The 25,912-nt window shown below is 47.5% G+C and overlaps 1 protein-coding gene and 1 long non-coding RNA gene across 5 annotated transcripts in view; one reads left to right on the top strand and one right to left on the bottom strand.

Annotated features, from left to right (window-relative positions):
* The window catches only part of LOC138282563 (uncharacterized), an 822,484-nt gene that overhangs the window by 542,472 nt on the left and 254,100 nt on the right, over nt 1–25,912 (bottom strand). The window lies entirely within an intron of this gene.
* The window catches only part of MYBL1 (MYB proto-oncogene like 1), an 802,126-nt gene that overhangs the window by 551,914 nt on the left and 224,300 nt on the right, over nt 1–25,912 (top strand). For all 4 annotated transcript variants that reach the window (XM_069220277.1, XM_069220274.1, XM_069220273.1 and 1 more), the window contains one exon: nt 670–812. In XM_069220277.1, the coding sequence (XP_069076378.1) occupies nt 670–812 (143 nt within the window). The remainder of the gene's footprint in view (nt 1–669; nt 813–25,912) is intronic.

Raw genomic sequence — 25,912 nt, 5'->3', positions numbered from 1 at the left:
GCAAACTACCTATTCTTCACTTAACAGTGAAAAAAAAATAAAGTTGTTCAAACATTGATATGATCAAGGATTTCCTGAGGGGCTGGATACATGCTGATAGATGTGAATTGTAGTTTACCTATTACCCAAAGCCCTCTGCACTACCAGTGACTGTCCACAGTAAATATTAATAATCACCATCAGATGCTTGTAAGACATTTCCTTAAGCACACTAATTTAGCATGTTCTGAGCGACTATCAGCTATATTTTCTAACATTGTGTGCAACTGCATGGCGGCAGGATATTGGTACTAAGCACAGAAGTAATTAACTATTCAAGTGTTTCTGTGTCCATGCTAACTGCTTTTGAAAGGCCTTTGGGCAAGAGGATGTGGGGCTCCTGTAAACTGGTTGGGTTGTTGCAGTGACCTACCCATATAAAGTGAAAAAGTGCTCAAGGCCAGTTTCTGGTTTGCCACCCTATAAAAGAGGTTCAAACATACAGGACAAATTATCACGTATGTATGACATTTTCTGTTTGAAACTAGAATTTCACTTTTTTTGTCTTTTACTTTACTACAGGCACCCTTGCTCAAAACGGATCGGTTAGTGAAATTATATCTTTGGCTCATAAGGCTTTTCAATAAATAGATAACCTTTAACTTCGACGTATTTGTTTTCTTTTACTAGTTTTTCAATATTTACTCTGGAAATGAGCAACTTAACCTTGAAAATCCATCATTTACATCCACTCCAATATGTGGGCAAAAAGTTCTAATTACAACTCCTCTTCACAAAGACATAACACCTAAAAATCAAAAGGAAAATGCTGGGTAAGAGCTATGTTTACTCGTTAGTCCATTGTTAATATTATTTTTCTTGGCTTTGTTGTGTCTTTATCTCATTCTTGTCTCTTTTTTTTATCTGGATTGTCATCGCAGCTGTTTGATAGATTTATTGCTTAAAGTATACATAGGGTGGGCTTTGGGCCATCTCCGTTCACCAACTGGCTTATTTGGATCAGATTTTTTCCATCAGACCTGAGTGAAAGATGATCAAAATCATCTGATACCATTGTTTCTCTCTAATTGTCCTGCTATTGTCTGTTTGGTGTATCATCCTGTCTTTGATGGGGCTACTTGCTTTTTAATGCCCATTGATCTGTTTTACATCTAAAATATACACTCAGCCATCTCACTTTTTTCCACTATTTGTTAACTCGTATAGGCATTGTAAGAGGCTGGCCTGGCTTATAGTGGGTAGCAATGGTACTTACACCTTGTGCCAGGTCCAGTTATCCCTTATTAGTGGAGTAGTAGTGTTCTAGCAGTTTAGGCTGATAGAGGTAGCTATAGCAGAGCAGCCAAGGTTGAACTAGGACACATGCAAAGCTCATGCAATACCACTTATATCAAATAGGTACATATGATAAGAAAGACAGTACTCAGTGTTAGTAAAAATAAAGGTACTTTATTTTAGTGACAATGTGCCAAAAATATCTCAGAGGATATACTCCCTTAGGAGGTAAGTAAAATACACAAAATATACACAACAAACCAAATCAGGTAAGTAAAACAGTCAGAAAGTAGTGCAAACACTAGAATACAGTAGGATGCAGTAGGCCTAGGGGAAACACAAACCATATACTAAGAAAGTGGAATGCGAACCACGAATGGACCCCTAGGCTAGTGTAGTGTGTAGAGAGTCGCTGGAAGTGTAAGAAAACAATAAGGGTGTAAAAGATACCCCACCCCAAGACCCTGGAAAGTAGGAGTAAAGTACTACTATTTCCCCAGAAACACACTAAAGTCATGATAAGGGATTTTGCAAAGACCACACCAGAGTGCAAAGCACTGAAGACGGATTCCTGGACCTGAGGACCTGCAAAGGAAGGGCACCAAGTCCAAGAGTCGCTAAAGTGTCCAGGGGTGGCAGAAGCCCACTAAACCCTGGATGAAGGTGCAAAATGGCTGCCTTCAGTTGGAAGAAGCTGAAGATTCTGCAACAACGAAAGGAGGTAGGAAGTAGTTCTTCATGCAGAAGATGTCCCACAGCGTGCTGGAGGATGCAGAAGTGTTTCTTTGGCAAAATACCGCAAACAAGCCTTGCTAGCTGCAAGAGTCGCGGTTGGAGAAAAAGGGTGCTGCCCGGTCCCAGGAAGGACCAGGATGTCGCCACTTGGGAGAGGAGATGGAGGGGGCCCTCAGCAACGTAGAGAGCCCACGCACAAGCAGGAAGCACCAGCAGAAGTCTTCGAACACGGGTTAGCAGAGCGTCAGTGACACAGTTAGTCACTACACAGGTATACACATTCAGGCCACAAACTATGAGCACTGGGATCCTGGCTATCAGGATCCCAGTGAGACAGGCAAAAACAAACTGACGTGCATGTATAAATGGGGGTAACATGCCAGGCAAGATGGTACTTTCCTAAATGCATTTAAACAGAATGGCAATTTTTATTTTTACTGCAGCAGGGGTATTTTCCAGCTCAAGCCTCCCCCTCACATGGACTGTTAATTGCTATTTACGTCTGGCATTGAGACAGCTCTAACTGATTTGCCAGAGTGCGCCAATCAGTTTTGGCTGGACTGTTCCTATTGGAGCAGGGTCAAGGCTGATTTGCACATAGCAGGGTCTAATCTGATGTAGCATGGTGGGCAAAAGATTGATGGATTCGAATGCTACTCCAAGCGGTTGCCAGTGATTACACTTATTGAAAGTATCCTCCCAACAATTTTTGTGTGTCAGGAGAAACAGTCAGAATTTAAAACATAATGCAGTGTTTGGGGTTGTCTGTACTAATAAAACGGTCTGTTTCTGTGTTCCATGGCAAATCATAAGTGCTCCATCCTGCTATGAGGCCCATTTATTGTAAGCACTACTCCTGTCCTTTCCTCTCTTAACCACTGAGCACGAGCTTTGCTTGTATTCTAGTGTGCGTCAAGTTCTTGTCTGGCAGTAGTATCTGGAAATTCCACATTAGTCTTCTAGTCCAGGGTATAAACTTAGCTCCAGGTTTGTATGGTCTGGCTTGACATCGCAGCTGTTGCCAGACAATTATGTGAGAGTCACAAGAAGTTGTATGCTTCCACCAAAAAAGTACTTGCCCTCCACGTATCAGTTTATTTATCCAGCTGCCTGAGCTTAAATTTTCTGGGGCATTCATATGATGTTGTCATGTTATTAAAGTGTCTTAGATAACTTGATAATTTACAGTGCCTTTCTCCATCAGCAGCCCAAATGGGGGTGAGCAATCATTTACTTATCTGGATTTTTCGGTCTGGATTAAGAGTGCAACTCACCTGACCTTATCTGATCAACAAAAAAGAGCTTTTGGAGCCCTACTGAGAGAGGGGTCTAGGCTCCACTGTGTTGTCCACCATGATGCCTCCTGAATTTCTGTGCTTCTACTAAAACTATGCTTGCATTGCACTTTACAAGTTATACTTGATAGAGGAGGATTAGGTTGGTTATGGTGGCAAGACAGTCATCATGGCTATAGGCCTGATCTGTTTATTATGAAATGTTATGACAAAGGTACTAGATCTGACATATTTATTGTGAAAAGCATGTTATAGTCAGTACGCATTTAAGGTTGGAGTGTTATTACTCTGTATTAAACCCTACAGATACATATTTGGTTACATGTAATCTCACAAATTACCATTGTTATGGTGTTGGTCTGTAGTAAAGTACCCTCTTTTCTGCATGTTACCCCCATTTTCTGCCTGATGTCAGTGTGTTTGACTGTGTTCACCGGGATCCTGCTAATAAGGACCCCAGTGATTATGCTCTCTGTCCTCTAAATTATGTCACTGCATACTGGTAACTCAGTATTTCACCCAAGATTGGCATACTGGTCCCCCCTTATAAGTCCATAGTATATGGTACCTAGATACACAGGGCATTGGGGTTCCAGGGGATACCTATGGGCTGCAGCATTTCTTTTGCCACCCATAGGGAGCCCATGCAAAGGTTTCTACAGGACTGCCATTGCACCTTGTGTGTAATGGTGCAAGTACCTTTTCACTGCCATTTACACTGCACCAGGTCACTTATAAGTCACCCATATTGCAGGCCTTCCAGCCCTGAAGGGAGGGTGCAGAGTACCTGTGTGTGAGTGCACCCCTGCACTAACAGAGGTGCCCCCACGACCTCTAGGACCAATTTCCCAGACGTCGTGAGTGCGGGGACGCCATTTTACCCGTGCACTGGACATAGGTCAATACCTGTGTCCAGCTTCACAATGGTAACTCTGAATATGGCCATGTAAGGTGTCTAAAGTTTTGGAATCATTCACCAAGACTTTTGCAGGTATAGGTTGTATGATTCCATGCACTCTGCGGGGCTCCTTAGAGGACCCCCAGTACTGCCATTACAGCCTTCTTAGGTTTTCCAGGCAGCCCCAGCTGCTGCCCTCACAGACAGTTTTCCTACCTCCTGTTGCTCGAGCTCAGGAAGGCAGAACAAAGGATTTCCTTTGGCAGATGGGTGTTACACCTTCTCCCTTTGGAAATAGGTGTTACAGGCATAGGAGGGGTAGCCTCCCAGAGCCTCTAGAAATGCCTTGAAGGGCACACTGATGGTGCCCTCCTTGCATAATCCAGTCTACCTCGCTTCAGGGACCCCCAGTCCCTGCTCTGGCGCAAAACCGGACAGAGGAGGGTTTTGCCAGCTTGGATTCCAAGTTGACAGGGCACTCTAAGAGCATCTGAGTGGCCAGTGTTAGCAGGTGACGTCAGAGCCCTCCCCTGATAGATGCTTACCTGTGTAGCTGACCAATCCCCCTTTTAGGGCTATTTAGGGTCTCTCTCTTGGGTGGTTCTTCAGATTCGAATTGCTAGACTCCAGCAGAAATCCTCTGCATCCTCTACTTCACCGTCTTACCGAAGAAACTGCATCTAGACCCTCCAGAAGCTCTACAAACTGCGACAAAGAAGCAAAGACGACTTCTACAACATTGTTTTATCAGCTCCTGCCAGGAACTGCAGCTGTTTGCAGGTTGTGCATCCTCCGAGGAATGCCTGTCTGCAGCCTGCACCAGAAGAATGAACGAATCTCCCTTGAAGTGAAGGAGTCACTTCCCTGCTTCATCAGGCTCCCCTCAGCAGCGATGACTGGTGGTGTGGGTCCCCTCTTCTGATGAAGTGTGTGGATCCAGCATCACGGGTGGCGGACTGAAATGGTCCTGACGTCCAACTGTCCAACTTTGGTGGAGGTAAGAGCATGCCTCCCCACGCAAGACAGTACCCCTGTGCACCGTATGTTTTGCATATGCCAAGGCTTGTTGCCATCCTTCCATGAGGTTCTCTGTGCACCGTGCAGCTCCGGCCCCCAGCACTCTATCCTGCGACGCACAGCTCCCTGCGTGGTTCTCTGGTGGCGTGGGATTCCTTTGTGTAGTGCTACGTGGGCCTCCTTTTGCACCTTCTTTGCCCCGTGCTGTGGGACTCCTGTTTACGCTGCCTGGTCTTCTGTGGACACGCTGAGTTCCTGAGATCCCCTTCTGACTCTCCCTTCTGGGTAGAGTCCACCAGGCCCCTCCTGGTCCCGGGGAGTGCCATTTTCTGCTAACCGCGAGCTTTGCGTGTGCCAAGGCTTGTTGACTGAATCCAGCTACGCAAACCAGACTGCAATCATCCATCCAGCATGGGACATCTTCTGCGCCAACCAGGAACCCAAATCTGTCTTCTTCTTCTTCTTGGGTGCAGTACTGACTGTTGTTCTTCATCGGTGGTTCTTCTTTTGCACCTTCATCTGGGTTAGCAGGGGCTCCTGTTCTCCCTGGACTTTTCAGTGCTTCTTGGACTTGGTCCCCTTCTTTCACAGGTCTTCAGGCCCAGAAATCCGTTGTTGGTGTCTTGCAGTCTCTTATGGCTCTTGCAATATCTTCTTTCTGATGTTCTTTTGTGTTCTAGGAAAGTTACTGTGATTTACTCCTGCTTTTCTTCAACCCCCCGCCCCCTTCACACACACACACAAACACACACACACACTTTTTGCCTAGTGTTGATGCCAGCTTTAATTGGAAGTGTGCTGGGACCCTGCTAACCAGGCCCCAGCACCAGTGTTCTTTTGCTAAAAACTGTACCTTTGTTTCCACAATTGGCACAGCCCTGGCACACAGTTAAGTTCATTGTAAAAGGGCCCTGTGTGTGCTGGTGGGGAGAAAAGATGAAGTCGACATGGCACTCCCCTCAGAGTACCATGCCCACAACCCACTGCCTGTGGCATAGGTAAGTCACCCCTCTAGCAGGCCTTACAGCTCTAAGGCAGGGTGCACTATACCACAGGTGAGGGCATAGCTGCATGAGCACTATGCCCCTACAGTGTCTAAGCCAATTCTTTGTAAGGGCAGGGTAGCCATACTGAGTATATGGTCTGGGAGTCTGTCAGTTATGAACTCCACAGCACCATAATGGCTACACTGAATACTTGGAAGTTTGGTATCACAATAAATGAAAAATACACACACAGGGCATCTTAGAGATGCCCCCTGTATGTTAGCCCATCTGCTAGTGCAAGGATGACTGGTCTGTGCTAGCCTGCCACTTCCAGACGAGTTTCTGACCACATGGGGTGAGTGCCGTTGTGCACTCTGTGGTCAGAAACAAAGCCTGTCCTGGATGGAGGTGCTTCACACCTCCCCCTGCAGGAACTGCAAAACCTGGCAGTGAGCCTGAAAGGCTCAAGCCTGCTGTTACAGGACACTCCAGCTAGTAGAGATGCCCCCACCCCCACCCCCACCCACCCACAACCACCACCACCTGACACCCCACCCCTCCCTGGACAAACCCCCACTTTTGATGGCAAGTCCAGAGGGATAATGAGAAAAACAAGGAGGAGTCACCCCCTCAGCCAGGACCCACCCCTAAGGTGTCCAGAGCTGGAGTGACCCTCTCCTTGAGAAATCCTCCATGTTTCTTTGGAGGATTAGGACCAATAGGGATAGGGATGTGCTCTCACCCAGTGGACAGCACACCTTTTAAAAAATAAAATCAAGAAACCAACTTTAAAGGGACTCTCACTCCAGAAGCATGAGTCCAACTACTCTGCACCTGATGCCCCCGGCCTGTGTCCAGAGAAACCAGCTACCCAGAGAGGACCTCTAGGGACTCCGACATGTCCACCCTGGGCTGACCTCTCTGCACCCCACGACGACGCCTCCAGAGGTAATCCCGAGGACTCCCCTTGCTGCGACTGCCCGGGACAAAGATATCCGACACCTGGAGAAGCCCTGCACCCGCAGCCCACAAGCCCGTGAGAAACTGACCACGGGTGCAGCAACGACCAGCAGGTGGCCCTCACCCTTGCCCAGTCAGTGGCTTGCCCGATACGATCCCCCGTGCCCTGCCTGCAGCGCCTAAGTGCCCCCGGGTTCCTCCATAGAGTTTTAGTGAGAACCTGATGCCCTGTTGGCACAGTGCACCCGGCCGCCCCCGTGCCGCTGAGGGTATGGTTTTTGTGCCTACTTGGGACCCCTCCAGTACTCCTCCAAACCCCCCTGGTCTGCCCTCTGACAACGTGGGTACTTACCTGCAAGCAGACTGGAACCAGAGTACCCCCTGTCTCCATAGGCGCCCACGCTATTTTGGCTCCTGTTTGATCTCTGCACCTGTCCGGCCCTGTGTTTCTGGTGCTGGGTGTTTGGGGTTGCCTTGAACCCCCAACGGTGAGCTACCTATGCCCCGGGGACTGAACCCATAAGTGTGGTACATACCTCAAAAACTGCACTTTCCTTACCTCCCCCAGGAACTGTTGAAAATTGCAGTGTCCACTTTTAAAATAGCTTTTTGCCATTTTAAAGAAAACTTTGTACTTTATTGAATCTGTTCAAAGTCCTAAGTATTACTGTGCAAAGTACCTTTCATTTAACGTACTTACCTGCTAAATGAATCTTTTGGTTGTAAAAATAAATTAACAAAAGAATATTTTTCTATATAAAAACCTATTGGCCTGAAGTTAAGTCATTGAGTGTGTGTTTTCACCTATTACTTATGTGTGTACAACAAAGGCTTAACACTACCCTCTGATAAGCCTAACTGCTAGACCACACCACCACAAATAGAGCATTAGTATTATCTTCTATTGCCCCTGTCAAGCCTCTTGGGGAATCCCTGGACTCTGTGCACTCTATATCTCATTTGATATAGTATATACAGAGCCAACTTCCTACAGTTCTATTACTTACCTTTGGTGTTTTCTAATACTCCCAGCACCCCTCTACACACTACACTTGCCTAGGTGGGAAACCGACTTTCGCATTCCACTTTCTTAGTATATGGTTTGTGTTTCCATTTCTAACTATTGTGATTTTCACTATTTGCACTGTTTTCTAACTGTTTTTACAGCTATTTCTGCATACCAGTGTATATAATTTGTATATTACTTACCTCCTAAGGGAGTATAGTCTTTCTGGTATTTTTGGCATTTGTGTCACCAAAATAAAGTACCTTTATTTTTGTAAAACTGAGTATTTTCTTTCATGTGTGTGAGTAGTGTGACTACAGTGGTATTGCATGAGCTTTGCATGTCTCCTAGTTAGGCCTTGGCTGCTCATCCACACTACCTTTAGAGAGCCTGGCTTCTAGATACTTTCTGAATTTCACTAATAAGGGATAACTGGACCTGGTATAAAGTGTAAGTACCTTAGGTACCCACTACAAACTAAGCCAGCCTCCCTCATGGTCCACCACTCTGACAAACCCTGCAAGTAGAATTTCCCTTTGATGATTCTTATCCGATAAAGACTATTAGCAGCAGATTCCTTACTTACAATTATCCTCAGGCATCACAATGGACCTAGAATTATTTTGTGAGTAGTACCCCTGATGCCGATAGGTGGTGTCAATCGGCTCCATTTAGTGTCGTCTGCACCGGAAGTGATGTGCGTGGTGCATAGATAAGTGCCCCCTCAATGTGCTGAGGTCAGGTCATTTTTTTCCGCACAGTCAGTGCAGATCTGGAGAGAGCTACCCCTTTTAGTCACTTTTTGACTATGTTTTGTCGAAGTTTTTGTTGATAGTTTTCCTGGTGGGGGAGGGATGTCTTCTAGGAACACCGGCGTAACGCCCATCTGCACCTATCATGAACAGATATTAGTGATGGACTTGCACCTTGTTTGCCTCTGGTGCTTGGATCTCGACCACAACGCGAAGACCTGCGCCGATTGTCGCACCATGCACCCCAAGGCCTTGACGGAGTGATTCTGTAATCTCCTTGCCACCCATCGAGCTGCGCTCTTGATCCCGTTCTAGTAGAAGGTCCTGGGATCGGTTGCGAAGTCCACGATCCTCAATGCATTCCAAGTCGTCGGGCCACTTCCATCAGTCCCACAAAAAGAAAAAAAGAGTAAAAAGTCATAGAGATCTTTGACTTCACCATGTTGTTGACCAACGAGATGAGGGAGAATCAGACATTCAAGGCCTGGCACCACGGGTGAGCCAGGACCTGTGTCCTCTCTACACATTCCCAAGTTTCCAGGAGACTGAGTGACCCCAGTTCAAATCCAAGAGTTTTAGGAGGCCGTGAGCCTCTTGAGTGGGCCGTTCCCGGCGGCGGCGTCCTTCAGTCCCTGCAGGTTCGGAAAGGGCCCCTGCTGGTTTCTTACCATCGAATCTAGTGCCTGTAGGGCCCCTGAGATCCACATGAGGATCCAGACCCTCGCCTGTTGTACTACCTCAGCCTTCCCTGGCACCGGCCCTAAAGCCGATGTCGCCGGTGGCCCCTGCCCACCCCTCCCTCCCCCAACTCCATTCTGGTCCCCGACTCCTACACTGAGCTGGAGGTATGTGAACCAACACTGACTGGAGCCATGCCTTCCAGGGCAGAGCCTGAGCCCTATTCCTACGGGCTAGGACTCAAGGATTAGGGGGAGTCTCTTGACCCTGAGGAATATCAGCCTTTAGACCCAAACATGGACCAGTGTGAAGAATTGACAGGGGCCAGTGGACTGGACACATCTGCAGATACTGGTATGCTTTCTCTCCCTCTCGTGGATATGGAGGCGGGAGCGTTCTTTGCAGTGGTAGTGAGGAGGACGGCTGAGGTCCTGGATATTTTCCTGCCCTCTCTGGCGGTCAAGACGAACGTCTTGACTGAGGTGCTTCAGCTGGGAATAACTCTCTCAGAACCTCTTCTCCCTTTCAACAAAGCCCTTACTGATGCCTTGCTTTTAGCATGGTGGAAGCTCAGGACAGGGGCTATTGTAAGCAGGACTGTAGGAAAGTACCATCGTTCTAGCATAGTTACCCCCACTTTTTGCCTGATTTCAGTATGTTTAGACTGTATTTCACTGGGATCCTGCTAAGCAGGACCCCAGTGACTGTGCTCTCGCCTCTAAATTTGGTTACTTGGTAACGTTTTTGCCCCACAATTGGCATAGTGGTGCACCAATCTAAGTCCCTAGTGTATGGTACTTAGGTCCCCAGGGCATTAGGAGCCCATGCAAAGTGTGCTGCAGACCTTTTATGACAGCCTGCGTGAAATGGTGCATGCACCCTTTGACCCCCGATTTAAGGCTTGCCTTCTATTGTGGTCACTGCACTTAAGCACTGTAAGTTACCCCTCTGGTAGGCCCTTCAGCCCAAGGGAAGGGTGCATGTTCCTAAGTGTGGGGGTACTCCTGCATGAAGAGAGTACCCCACAATCCACAGATTCCATTTTCTTCGTCTTTAGATGCAGGGAAGCCATTTTAAAACGTAGTGCACACTGGTCAGTACAAGTAGTCCAGCTACCTAATGACTTCTCCGTGCTTAGGCATGTTTGGTATCAAATATGTCAGAATCATCCAACAACACCAATTCCAGTGTCCGTTGCATGCTACCATCTATTCTGGTGGTTCCTTAGAGGACCACCAGATCTGCCTGTACATTATTCAAGCGTCTGGCAGGCAACCCGTGCTGCTGCAACCCCCAGACACTTTTCTGCCCTCCTGCTGCTCATCCAGCTCGAGCAGTGTAGGAAAATGCTACTGTTGAACTCTGAGGACTGCCCTGCAAACCAAAGGACCAAGAATCTCCTGTGGACAGCGGCTCTGTCCAAGTAACTGAGAAACAACCATCTTAAAAGGGACTTCAGCCTCACTCCGTAAGCGTGAGTCCCCAACACTCTGGACCCAACGCCCATGGCTCGTGTCCAGAAGAACCAACACTGCAGAGAGGACCCCCAGGCGACTCCCACAATGTGGACACCCTGAGGCGACCTCCCTGCACCCCCACAGCGATGCCTGCAGAGAGAATCTGAAGGCTCCCCTGACCACGACTGCCCAGTAACAAAGGAACCCGACCCCTGGAGGAAGCACTGCACCCGCAGGCCCCAGGCCAGAGAGAAACCAACTACCAGTGCAGAAGTGACCAGCAGGCAGCCCTCATACATGCCCAGTAGGTGGCTGGCCCGAGAAGCCCCCCTGTGCCCTGCCTGCATCACCAGAGTGACTCCCGGGTGTCTCCATTGATTTCAATCTACAACTCAACACCTACTTTACACCCTGCACCCGGCCACCCCTGTGCCGCTGAGGGTGTATTTTGTGTGCCTGTTTGTGACCTCCCCCTCAGTGCTCTACAAAACTCCCCTGGTCTGCTCCCCGAGGACGCAGGTACTTAACTGCTAGCAGACTGGAACCGGAGCACCCTAATTCTCCATAGGCGCCTATGCTATTTGGGCCCTACTTTGACTTCTGCACCTGACCGGCCCTGTGTTGCTGGTGCTGGGAGGTTTGGGGTTAACTTGAACCTCCAACGGTGGGCTGCCTATTCCTCGGAGACAGAACTTGTAAGTGCTTTACTTATCTGAAAAACTAACCAATACTTACCTCCCCCAGGAACTGTTGATTTTTGCACTGTGTCCACTTTTAAAATAGCTTATTGCCATTTTTGCCAAAACTGTGTACATTACTGTTTTAATTCAAAGTTCCATATCTACCTATGGCAAGTACCTTACAATTTATGTACTTACTTGAATTCTGAATCTTGTGGTTCTAAAATAAATTAAGAAAATAATATTTTTCTATATAAAAACCTATTAGCCTGGAGTTATGTCTTTGAGTGTGTGTTCTCATTTATTGCCTGTGTGTGTACAACAAATGCTTAACACTACTCTCTGATAAGCCTACTGCTCGACCACACTACCACAAAATAGAGCATTAGTATTATCTAATATTGCCACTATCAACCTCTAAGGGAAACCCTTAGACTCTGTGCACACTATCTCTCACTTTGAGATAGTATATACAGAGCCAACTTCCTACAATGTCCCTGACCCCCTCTGATTGGTGTGTCACTGCAGAGAGTGACCAACTCCCTTTTAGGGTTACTTAAGGGCTTCACTGTGGGTGGGGTCCTCAGAAAAGTCGAGCAAGACTCTACAAGTAACTCTTTGCAAGACATCTGCTAAAACTTGAGTCTCAGCCAATCAGACTGCCCCACCCTCTTGAACCCTCCTGAGAGAAGCTCCAGTACCTCAGATTTTCTACCGCACGTCGTGCTAAGGAGTCTCCTCTGAGCTCTGCTCATTTTGTTCCTGTTGGAGAAGATTTGGTCACTGCATCTGAACTACTACTTTGTTATTGTGTGTTTCTGACTTACACTCACACTTTTCTGGAGCATGGCCTTACCAGCACAATGTCTAACAGAAAGAGGAAAAGTCTCTATAGAGCCTGCAGTACTTGTGGTAAGAAAAGGCTCCATTCTGAGGATCCTCATAGAGATTGCATATATTACCTCTCTCCTGAGCATTCTGCTACTGATTGTAAGGTACGTCGTACCTTTTCCTCAAAAACTTTGAAGGATAGACATGGAAGCCTCCAGAAGCTTAAATCGGGGGAAAAACCCTGTCTCAGACTCTGACAGTGAGGAGTCTTCATGGTCTTCTTAATGATCCCAAAAGAGGCAAAGGTTGCCTCACTCTGAAAAGGGTTCAAAACAACCCTCAGAAACTTTCAAAAAGACCTCACAGGGGTCTGGTAAAGAGGCCGCAGTCTTCACAATTACCCTAAGAGAAAAGATCTTCCTCAAAGTCCAAGCATCGGCCTTCAACGTCAAAGGAGGTGCCTAAACCTTTTCCAGAGCCTTCTATGCCTCCACCAAAGGTTCTGACTACTTTCAGAAAGCCTTCCTCAGCTCCTACTACTCCACCGTCAACAAAGTCATCGTCGTCGACGAGAACGTATACGACGGCTGCATCAACTGCGACAACAGCAACGGTTACCAGTCTCTCGACTGTGGCTTACTGTTCATCGACATATACGTCTACGGTAACAAAATCTATACAGTCGACGTTGAAGATCAAAATGTCGTTGACGATAATTGACGAAAACACCGTCGACGGCACTGTCCACGACGAGGATTCTGATGGATACGCCATTGTCTGTGGCACCGTCGACGGGGACCAGTGCATCTTGGCAAATGGAGACGAGGAGGAAAACACAGGCCTTGACTGGGAGAGGGGATATAACTCTGAGAGCCACATCCCCAAGTAAGGTCGCACCCTTAAATCCAGCTCATCTTTTGGAAGAAGATTCTGATGATGATGGGCTGTTTGAGGCAGCCCATAGTCCTTCCCAGCTCCATGTTAAATGTCAGGAGGATGAAGAAGATTATCATCAGCAGTGTTATTCTCCTCAAGGACAGCAACCAAATGTGCCAGAGGATATGGTCTGTATCCCGAGTTCCCTTATCTCTGATTTACAACTGATGTTATCAGATTACAAAAAGAGGTTTCCATTGGCGCCACAATCAGACATGCAAACGGCACCTCCTCCCAAGGTGCCTGCCACTCCAGTGCCACAGCCTAGGTTATCTCCTAGATCGGCAAGAAGTTCCCCGCAAAGGACTTTCATGCAGGTTACTGACTCCTCAGATGAGGAGAGGGAGGAAGGAGAGTTGCAGGATGCGCATTCAGATTGGGACAACTATATATTGCCGACCCCTTCATCTCCATCACCTACCCCAGTGGATTTTCCCCCAGGAGATATTGGGGGTCTCCATAATCTGTGTGAAAGAGCAGCAAGAGATTTGCATTGCCCATGCCATCTAAGCAGATGGATTGTTTTTTATATGACTTGAGGGAGCCTTTTCAAAAGAGTATCCCCTCCATACCCTTACTGGGCTACATCTGGGAAGATGGTCTCAAGGCAATGAGGAATCCAGCTACGGTTATAGCAGTCTTACCTAGATTAGACAAAAAATCTTAGGCCCCAGAAGATGCCCCAGCTTGTCTCTTTGGCCACCCGAAGCCAGACTCGGTCATAACCCAGGCAGCGCAGAGGCGTTCAAAAAATCCATCAACGCCAATTTCAGCTCCTCCAGACAAGGAAGGGAGAAGGCTGGTCAACATTGGAAAGCGTTTCTCCTCTGTCGGGGCTTATAGTAAGAGCAGCGAACTCGTTGGCAATCCTGGGGAGATACGACAGACAGCTGTGGGCCGAATTTGCTCCGTATCTGGACCACCTTTCGGAAGACTCTATGGTGGAGGTGAAGAAGATCCTCTTGGAGGGGGAGCGCACCTCGGCTGAGGCAATAGATTGCGCAATGGATATTGCGACCACGGCAATTAGCTGGTGGGGCGGTGCTGCAACGTCAGGGCTGGCTTGGAGCGACTTCCTTTCGTCCGGAAGTTCAGAATAAAGTATTGGACCTCCCATTTGAATGGGAGGCTCTTTTCAGCAAGCATGTGGATGAAGCCCTGCAAGCCATCAAAAGAGATAGACACTGCAGGGTCCTTAGGAACCCTTCAATTTAAAAAGATGCCTCTAGGGATCAAGGAGTTCTATCATCTAGAGGGTTTTAACAGAGCTTTCTTTACCCCACCTATACTACGCAGCAGTTCTGGCCTCAGTATTCCCAGAGGCAGCCACCTCATGCATCCTATTCTAGACCTCCACCCAGGGGTAGAGCGCATCAGAGTAAAGAGGTGGTTAGGCGCCAATGACAAGTTTCAGGCTCCGGCTACACCCCCACCACAAATTCAAAAGATAGTGGGAAGGATATCACACTTTTATCGGAAGTGGGAACAAATAACATCGACCAGTGGGTTTTAAAGATTGTTCGATTTGGCCATACTTTAGAGTTCATTCAACACAACCTTCTCGACCTCCTCATACCTTCTTTCAGAAGCATCTAAAACAACTCCGGCTGGAGGTCGTGACCATGCTCAAGAAGAGAGCGATATAGAGAGTTCCTTCTTCAGAAAAAGGCAGAGGTTTTTACTCCTGTTTGTTTCTGGTGCGCAAAAAGTGGGAGTCATGGCGTCCCATCCTCGATCTCAGGACTTAAACAAATACCTCAAACATCAAACCTTTTACCTGGTCACATTGCAAGACATTCTTCTCCACAAGAATCACAGAGATTTTATGACGACCCTGGATCTGCAGGATGCTTATTTTGATATTCCGATTTGACCTGCCCACAGAAAATATCTGCATTTCACAGTAGCCGGCAACCATTTCCAATTCAGGGTTCTTCCATTTGGCCTGAAATCCGCCCCAACAATCTTTACAAAGTGTCTAGCTCCGGTAGCAGCTTCTCTAAGAAAGAAAAAACTTCAAATTGTTCCCTATTTAGACGATTGGCTAATAAAAGTGCGGTCGTATCCGGAAGCTCACGACTCAATGAGTGCTTGCATGGCATTATTCAACGATCTTGGCCTCACTCTGAATTGGAAAAAGTATAACATATTGCCAACAAGAGTGACTACCTTTTTAGGGGCGAAAATCAACACCATCAGAGGTAAAGCTTTTCCTTCGGTGGAGAGGCAAGCAAGACTCTTTTATGTAACAGAGTACAAAGAAGAAAGCCTCTTTCAGCGCGCATCTACACATCGCTTCTGGGGATCATGTCTTCTTGCATTCAGCTAGTTCCTTTTTGTCGACTGAGAATGCGTCCCCTGCAAGAGGAGCTAGTACTTCAATGGATTCAGAAAGAGGGCTCAATCAACAACTTAATCACATTAACTCCTCGAATGATCGAAGTGCTCCACTGGTGGGCGGACAAGCTAAACATCGCAATCGGTCTTCCTTTTCTGCCTCCTCGACCTCCGCTGGTCATTACCATGGATGCCTCTCTAGAGGGATGGGGACTTATCTTCAAGACCTTCAGATCAGCGGAAGATGGAGCAACTCTTTATGGAAATATCACATCAATTTCCTGGAGTTGAGAGGGGTTTTCCTGGCCCTGCAGGCTTTCCTTCCCAGGATAAGGCACTCGGCGTTCTCATAAGAACAGTCAATACTGCAACAATGCATTATTTAAACAAGCAAGGGGGAACATAATCTCTTCTTATATCTCGAGAATCGCAAACTATTTGTAACTGGGCCATTCGAAATGGCATCAGTTTACAAGCGCAACATCTGCCAGGAAGACAGAACAACACAGCAGACACCCTGAGCAGGCTGATGTCCTCCTGTCACGAGTGGGAGCTGAACGAGGAGGTGCTCGACCAAGTTGTCAGGAGGTGGGGGAAACCCAAACTGGATCTCTTTGCAACTCCACAGAACACCAAATGCCCCTTTTATGCAAGTTGGGTTCACCATCCGGGCTCATGGGGGAATGCATTTTCGATGGCAAGGTGCAGAATATTTGCCTACGCTTTTCCATCCATTCCCCTGATCTTGAGTACTTGTAAAGATCACAAGAGAGCATTGCAGACTCATCCTGATAGATTCGTTTTGGCCTCGCCAACATTGGTTTTTAGAACTCCTCCTCCTCTCAGAGACAGACCACATTCCACTGAAAGTTTCACCACAGCTCTTTACAAGGAACGAGGGTCCAGTTTTGCATCTGGACCCCAAATCACTAAAGTTATCAGCTTGGCTCCTGAACACAATGAGTTCCCGCATTTAAATATTCACCCCGAGTGTCGGGATATTCTTTTGAAAGCCAGAGCCGATAGCACCAACAAAGCAAACTCTTTGCAAAATTCCTTCATGCACAGCCTGGCCCAGGATCCCAGCACTCCACCCTGTGATGCTCAATTCACTGAGTTGTTCTCTGGGGTCTTTAAAATGGAAAAGGTTTTGTTTGTGGTTTCAAAAGGAGCAGATGTATCCGCGGCTGTCGCCACCACAGCAAATATTGCCCTTTCTCCTCCATCTAGTGTCGACGGGCTTGGCGCATGCATCTATCAGGGTGCGCTTGGCGGCCATATCTCGCTTCAGACGTTCTCCGACATCGCCATCTCTCTGGTCTTCTAGATTGGTCAAACAATTTCTTATAGTGCTCTTTTGAGTTTTTCCGCCAATAAGTCCTCCTTCACCGTCTTGGCAGCTCAGCACGGTTCTCTCTCAGCTTATGAGACACCCATTTGAACCAATTCACAGAGCAGATTTGAAGCACTTATCGTGGAAAGTAGCTCTTTTGCTAGCCCTTACTTCTTTTAGATGGGTCAGGGAGATCCAGGCATTGACCATTCAAGAGCCTTTCCTTCAGTTTTAAAGATGATAGAGTGATACTTCGTACTAACCTGAAATTTGTTCCAAAGGTGCCCACAGACTTCCATATTAACGAACCTTTGATTTTGAATTCTTTCTTTCTGAACCCGTCATCTCAGGCGGAAAGATCCCTCCACTCGTTGAACATCAAAAGGAATCTCAAATTTTATTTGGAGAGAAACAAACATTTTCGAAAGACTACTCAATTGTTTGTCTCGTATAGTGCCCCGCAGAAGGGACAGGCCCTTTCCAAGCAGAATATAGCCAGGTGGATAGTAGCTGCTGTTAACGTTTGTCACCAAGTGTAGAAGGCTGGCCTGGCTTACAGTGGGTACCTTGTGGTACTTACACCTTGTGCCAGGTCCAGTTATCCCTTATTAGTAGATTAGAGGTGTTCTAGCAGCTTAGGCTGATTAGAGCTAGCTATAGCAGAGCAGCTTAGGCTGAACTAGGAGACATGCAAAGCTCCTACTATACCACTTATATCACTTAGTACTATATCATAAAAAAAAACGAGTTACTAAAAATAAAGGTACTTTATTTTAGTGACAATATGCCAAAAGTATCTCAGAGGATATACTCCCTTAGGAGGTAAGTAATACACACAAACCAAATCAGGTAAGTAAACAGAAAAGTAGTGCAAATACTGTAGAACACAGTAGAATGCAATAGGGAAGAAGAGGCCTAGAGGCAACACAACCATATACTCCAAAAGTGGAATGCGAACGACGGATGGACCCCGGGCCTAGTGTAGTGTATAGAGGCTCGCTTTGAGTGTAAAAAAACACTAAGGGTGTCCAAGATACCCCACCCCAAGACTCTGAAAAGTAGGAGTAAAGTTACCCTACTACGCCAGAAAGACAGTAAAGTCGAGATAGGATATTCTGCAAGAACAACAACTGACTGCAAAGCACTGAAGACGGATTCCTGGACCTGAAGACCAGCTAAGGAAGGGGACCAAGTCCAAGAGCCACGCAAGTGTCCAGCCCACTAAACCCCGGATGAAGGTGCAAAAGGGCTGCCTCCAGGTGGAAGAAGCCGAAGATTCTGCAACAACGGAAGGTGCCAGGAACTTATCCTTTAGTCAGAAGATGTCCCACGGCGTGCTGGAGGATGCAAAGTTGTTTCCACGCAGAAAGACTGCAAACAAGCCTTGCTAACTGCAAGAGTCGCGGTTGAGGATTTTGGGTGCTGCCAGGGCCCAGGAAGGACCAGGAGGTCGCCCCTAGGAGGAGGAGACAGAGGTGGCGCTCAGCAACACAGAGAGCCCACGCAGAAGCAGCTAGCACCCGCAGAAGCACCTGAACAGGCGTTCAGAAGATCTGAGCCCAACGGTCGACTCAGCACAACAATAGGGAGTCCCACGATTTCGGAGTCCAACTCAGCGAGTTGGGCACTGCAGGACGGAGTGCTGGGGACCTGGGCCAGGCTGTGCATGAAGGAAGTCTTGCAAAAGTTCACAGAAGCCCTAGCAGCTGCAGTTCATGCAGTACACAGGATTACTGTCTGGTGTGGGGAGGCAAGGACTTACCTCCACCAAATTTGGACAGAAGGGCCACTGGACTGTCGGGGACACTTGGACCCAGCACCTGTGTTCCAGGGACCACGCTCGTCAGGATGAGAGGGGGCCCAGAGCACGGGTGATGCAGAAGTTTGGTGCCTGCATTGGCAGGGGGAAGATTCAGTCGACCCACTGGAGATTTCTTCTTGGCTTCCAGTGCAGGGTGAAGGCAGACAGCTCTCAGAGAATGCACCACCAGGAAACAGTCAAGAAAGACGGCAGGATGAGGCGCTACAATGTTGCTGGTAGTCTTCTTGCTACTTTGTTGCAGTTTTGCAGGCGTCCTGGATCAGTCAGTGGTCAATCCTTGGCAGAAGTCGAAGAGGGAAGTGCAGAGGGACTCTGGTGAGCTCTTGCATTCATTATCTGCTGAGATACCCACAGGAGAGGCCCTAAATAGCCCACAGAGGAGGGTTGGCTACAGGGAAAGGTAAGCACCTATCAGGAGGGGTCTCTGACGTCACCTGCTGGCACTGGCCACTCAGAACTGTCCATTGTGCCCTCACACTTCTGCATCCAAGATGGCAGAGGTCTGGGACACACTGGAGGAGCTCTGGGCACCTCCCCTGGGAGGTGCTGGTCAGGGGAGTGGTCACTCCCCTTTCCTTTGTCCAGTTTCGTGCCAGAGCAGGGCTGGGGGGGATCCCTGAACCGGTGTAGACTGACTTATGCAGGGAGGGCACCATCTGTTCTCAAAGCATTTCCAGAGGCCAGGAGAGGCTACTCCTCCCAGGCCCTTCACACCTATTTCCAAAGGGAGAGGGTGTAACACCCTCTCTCAGAGGAAATTCTTTGTTCTGCCTTCCTGGGACTGGGCTGCCCAGGCTCCAGGGGGGCAGAAACCTGTCTGAGGGTTGGCAGCAGCGGTAGCTGCAGAGAAAACCCTGGAAAGTTAGTTTGGCAGTACCCGGGCTCAATGCTGGAGACCCGGGGATGCATGGAATTGTCACCCCAATACCAGAATGGTATTGGGGTGACAATTCAATGATCCTAGACATGTTACATGGCCATGTGTGGAGTTACTAGTGTGACGCTACATATAGTTATTGACCTATATGTAGTGCATGCATGTAATGGTGTCCCTGCACTCACAAAGTCTGGGGAATTTTCCCTGAATAATGTGGGGGCACCTTGGCTAGTGCCAGGGTGCCCACACACTAAGTAACTTTGCACCTAACCTTCACTAAGTGAGGGTTAGACATATAGGTGGCTTATTAGTTACTTAAATGCAGTGTAAAATGGCTTTGAAATAACGTGGACGTTATTTTCACTCAGGCTGTAATGCCAGTCCTGTGTAATAATTGTCTGAGCTCCCTATGGGTGGCAAAAGAAAGGCTGCAGCCCATAGGGATCTCTTGGAACCCCAATACCCTGGGTACTTAGGTACCATATACTAGGGAATTATAAGGGTGTTCCAGTGTGCCAATCAGAATTGGTAAAATTAGTCACTAGCCTGCAGTGACAATTTTAAAAGCAGAGAGAGCATAAACGCTGAGGTTCTGGTTAGCAGAGCCTCAGTGATACAGTTAGGCACCACACAGGGAACACATACAGGGCATACCTTATGAGCACTGGGGTCCTGGCTAGCATGATCCCAGTGACACAGGCAAAAACAAACATATATACAGTAAAAATGAGGGTAACATGCCAGGCAAGATGGTACTTTGCTATACAACCCAATTCCCCCCCGTGCAAACGAGGGACAATAAGGCTAACCTTGCCCAGATGAGCCTTCATTGTCTAAGTGCAAATATCTAGAGAGTCCATCTGCATTGGAGTGGGTACCCCCAGGTCTATGTTCCACTGTATAGTCCATTCCCTGTAGGGATATGGACCACCTCAACAATTTAGGGTTTTCACCTTTTATTTGTTTTAGCCAAAGTAGAGATTTGTGGTCTGTCTGAACAATAAAGTTATTACCAAACTTGTATGATCTTAACTTTTTCAGTTCCCAGACCACAGCAAAGGCCTCCCTCTCTATGGCTGACCAACGCTTTTCTCTAGGGGTCAACCTCCTGCTGATAAAAGCAACAGGTTGATCCTGGCCCTCAGTAGTAAGCTGTGATAGCACTGCCCCAACCCCCAATTCAGGAGCATCAGTCTGGACTATTAACTTTTTGGAGTAGCAAGGGCTTTTTAGGACAGGTGCAGAGCACATGGCCTGTTTGAGCTTATCAAACACTTTTTGACAGCTAACTGTCCACAATACCTTTTTAGGCAACTTTTTACTAGTGAGGTCATTAAGAGGAGCTGCAATGGAGCCATAATTCTTAATGAACCTCCTATAGTACCCTGTGAGGCCTAAAAAGGCTCTTAACTGGGTTTGAGTTTTAGGGGGAGCCCATTCCATAATGGTCTGGATCTTCCCCTGTAGTGGTGCGGTCTGTTCCCCACCTACCAGGTGGCCCAGATAAACCACTTTCCCCTGCCCTATCCGGCACTTTGAAGCCTTGATAGTGAGGCCTGCCTTCTGCAGGGCCTCTAAAACTTTCCACAGGTGGACCAGGTGATCATCCCAGGTGGAGCTAAAGACAGTTATATCATCCAGATATGCTGCACTAAAAGCTTCCAACCCTTGCAGGACTGTGTTCACCAACCTTTGGAAAGTGGCACGTGCATTGTTCAGACCAAAGGGCATCACAGTGAATGGATAGTGTCCTCCTATCCTTGAGAATGCAGTTTTAGGTTTTGCATCTTCTGATAACTTGATCTGCCAATACCCTGCAGTTAGATCAAAAGTGCCTAGATACTTGGCAGAAGCCTGTGCTCATCTGCCCTAGGCGAGCATCTGTCTTGGTAACTTGGTTGAGCCCTCTATAGTCAACACAAAACCTCATCTCTCTTTTTCCATCTTTAGTGTGAGGTTTTGGGACAAGCACAACTGGGCTAGCCCAGGGGCTTTCTGAAGCCGCAATCACTCCTCAGTCTAACATTTTCTGAACCTCTGGTTTAATGCAGTCCCTGACATGGTCAGGCTGCCTATAAATCTTACTTTTGACGGGTAAACTCTCCGTTATTGATTGTATGCTCACAGCAAGTAGTGGTACCTGGTATCCGTGAGAAGAGTTCAGAAAACTGACTTAAAAGATTTATACAGTTATCCTTCTGCTCAGCAGTAAGACAATCTGCAAGTACTACTCCCTCCACTAAGCCATCAGCTTCAGTGGTGGAGAAGAGATCAGGGAGAGGGTCACTCTCTTCTTCCTGTCCCTCATCAGTTGCCATGAGCAGGGTGAGATCAGCTCTGTCATAGTAGGGTTTCAGGCAGTTGACATGGAGCACCCTAAGGGGACTCCTGGCAGTGCCAAGGTCTACCAAATAGGTAACCTCACCCTTTTTCTCAACAGTTAGATGGGGTCCACTCGATTTTGTCCTGGAGTGCTCTTGGGGCCACAGGCTCCAATACCCACACCTTCTGTCCTGGGTGGTACTGAGTCAGGACAGCCTTCTGATCATGCCATTGCTTTTGCAGCTCCTGGCTGGCCTGAAGATTTGTACTGGCCTTTTTAATGTACTCAGCCATTCTTGATCTTAGGCCAAGTATGTAATCCACAATGTCCTGTTCAGGAGTTTTTAAAGGTTGTTCCCAACCCTCCTTCACAAGAGCAAAGGGACCTCTCACGGGGTGCCCAAAGAGGAGTTCAAAGGGGCTAAAGCCCACTCCTTTCTGGGGTACCTCCCTGTAAGCACAAAGGAGGCAAGGTAACAGGACATCCCATCTCCTTCTGAGTTTTTCAGGGAGTACCATTATCATACCTTTGAGAGTTTTATTAAACCTCTCAACCAGACCATTTGTTTGTGGATGATAAGGGGTAGTGAACTTGTAAGTTACACCACACTCCTTCCACATTGCCTTGAGGTATGCAGACATGAAGTTACTACCTCTGTCTGACACCACTTCCTTAGGGAAGCCTGCTCTGGAAAAGATTCCTAGGAGGGCCTTTGCCACTGCAGGAGCTGTAGTGGTCCTTAAGGGGATGGCTTCAGTGTACCTAGTGGCATGGTCCACTACCACCAGGATAAATGTATTGCCTGAAGCTTTTGGAGGGTCAAGGGGGCCAACTATGTCAACCCCTACTCTTTCAGAGGGCACCCCAACCACAGGAAGTGGAATTAAGGGAGCCTTTGGGGTGCCACCAGTCTTGCCACTGGCTTGGCAGGTCACACAAGAGCGAAAAAAAATTAGTGTCCTCTGACATATGAGGCCAGTGAAACAGTGGAACACGCCTGTCCCAAGTTTTACTTTGGCCCAAATGCCCAGCCAAGGGAATGTCATGTGTCAAGGTCAGAAGAAACTCCCTGTATTGCAAAGGGATGACCAATCTCCTGGCAGCTCCAGGTTTAGGGTCCCATGATTCAGTATACAGGAGGTTGTCTTCCCGATACACCTTATGGCTATCACTGACATCCCCATTCTGCTGCTTGACAGCTTGCTGTCTCAAACCCTCTAGTGTGGGACAGGATTGCTGTGCCACATTCAGCTCTTCCCTAGCAGGCCCCCCTGCACCCAAAAGCTCAGCAGTGTCTGTTGCCAGCTCATCTGGTTTAGGTTCTGCACAGGGAGAGGATTCCTCTTCCTCAAAAAGGAAATCTTCTGCAGAGGGAGGGATAGTGGGCAGGGATTTACCCTTTCTACCCCTAGCTTTTGGGAGCACTTGGTCCATTGTTCCAGTATCCAAGTTTCCCTGTCCTTTTTGCTTTTTGACCTGAGCCCTTGTTAAAGCAAAAATATGGCCAGGAATGCCCAGCATTGCTGCATGAGCCTCCAACTCCACTTCAGCCCAAGCTGTTGTCTCCAAATCATTGCCTAGTAAACAATCTACAGGTAATTCAGTGGCTACCACAACTTTCTTTGGACCAGTAACCACCCCCCCCCCCCCCCTCACCCCCCAGTTGAGATTCACAACAGCCATGGGGTGGCTAAATGTGTCATTGTGAGCATCAGTCACTTGATACTGCTGACCAAGTAGGTGTTGATCAGGGTGAACCAGTTTCCCTATAACCATAGTTACACTGGCTCCTTTGTCCCTGTAGGCCTCAACCTCAACACCGTTAATTAGGGGTAGTTGCTTGTACTTACCCATATTAAGGGGACAAGCAACCAAGGTGGCAAAGTCAATGCCACCATGAGAGACTAAAACAGCCCTTGTGGTCTCCCTAACAAGACCAACCCAAACTGCCAATAGTGAGCCCAGCTACACCCTTGGATTTGCTATTTGTAGTAGACTTCCCACCACCACTGCTATTACTAGGGACACTAGAGGTTGCATTTGGGGTTGTGGTGGTGGGAGGTTCGGTGTTTTTCTTTGGACAAGTGTAATCACTTGCCCAATGGCCTTTTACTTTACATAAATAACACCAAGGCCTTTTCTGATTGTTAGAAGAGGATTTAGACCCACCACCCCCAGAGGATTTTTGTGGGGCTGATGAAGACTCAGAATGTTTTTTATCTTTGTCCCCACCCTTGTCAAAAGACTTACCATCCTTGTCACCCCCTGTATGAACTTTTCTCTTCACTCTTGTTCTGACCCATTTGTCTGCCTTCTTTCCCAATTCTTGGGGAGAGGTCACATTTGAGTCTACCAAGTACTGGTGCAACAAATCAGACACACAATTGTTCAAAATATGCTCTCTCAGGATTATATTATACAGGTTTTCATAGTCAGTTACCTTACTGCCATGTAACCAACCCTCCAAGGCCTTCACTGAACAGTCTACAAAGTCTGTCCAGTCTTGAGAGGACTCTTTTCTGGTGTCTCTGAACTTAATCCTGTATTGTTCAGTGGTTAAGCCAAATCCATCCAAGAGTGCATCCTTCAAAACTTTGTAGCTATTAGCATCACTTTCTATGACAGTAAGGAGCCTATCCCTACCCTTACCAGTGAAAGATATCCATAAGATAGCAGCCCACTGCCTTTGAGGGACCAACTGTACCATACAGGCCCTCTCAAGTGCAGCAAACCACTTGTTAATGTCATCCCCCTCCTTGTAAGGGGGGGGGGACTGTCTTATGCAGGTTTCTGGAATCTTGCTCTCTAACAGGATTGCTATCAAAAACACTGTGGCTGCCACCATGGGGAACTAACCCCAATCTCTGCCTTTCCCTCTCTACATCCAGAGATTCCCTGTCTAAGGCCAGCTGCGGAGGTTTAAGCTTCAGCCTGGCCTCTTACAACCTCAGCTTTCTGAGTTCCATTAAGTTATCTTCAGGGTGGGAGGCTTGGGAATTGTGAGACACAGAGGAAATATGGGAATTGGCAGAGAGAGACCTGCCCCTAACTGGCTGGTCCCTAGTAACCTGGCCTTTAGGAGTGAAAGGTGCCCTACTAATGTGTGACACCCTCCCACTACCAGTGTGACTAGGTGGCCTGCTAGCTGGCAGGTCTTTGGAAGGACCCTACCCGGCATCCTCAGGGACTCCTCTGAGTCTGGCTGGGTACCCCCCTCTTCTACCTCCTGTTCCTGGGATGGGGTAGACTGGTTCTGGTCATTTTCTAGGAGAAGGCTAAAGAGAAAGTCTTTGGTAGGATTCTTGCCAATGCTTAAACCTCTTTCTATGCAGAGACCCCTCAAACTTTTAAAGTTTAAACTCTCATATGTTGCCTGAACAACTGTGGGAGTAAGCTCTACTGCAGACATGATAGAAAAGGTTTAGGACAGAGAGAGAAAACGTTTTTGGAACTTTTAAAACAACAGAGAAATAAAGTTTTGAAAACTTTTAAAAGTTTTCAGAAACTTTGTTAAAAGTTTTAGAGAAGGAAAGTTAAACTGTTTACTTCAATGTGTATATCTTTAAGTATTTGGTATATGTTTTTCTCATGAAAAGCACCAATGACAAAGTGGTAAAGCAGTTACAAGTACTTATCCCACCGCTGCACCACCAATGTAGGAGGCTGGCCTGGCTTATACCTTGTGGTACTTACACCTTGTGCCAGGTCCAGTTC

The sequence above is a fragment of the Pleurodeles waltl genome, chromosome 2_2, assembly GCF_031143425.1.
Source record: "Pleurodeles waltl isolate 20211129_DDA chromosome 2_2, aPleWal1.hap1.20221129, whole genome shotgun sequence".
NCBI classification, from domain to species: domain Eukaryota; kingdom Metazoa; phylum Chordata; class Amphibia; order Caudata; family Salamandridae; genus Pleurodeles; species Pleurodeles waltl.
This window is presented reverse-complemented; position numbering and strand designations above follow the sequence as displayed.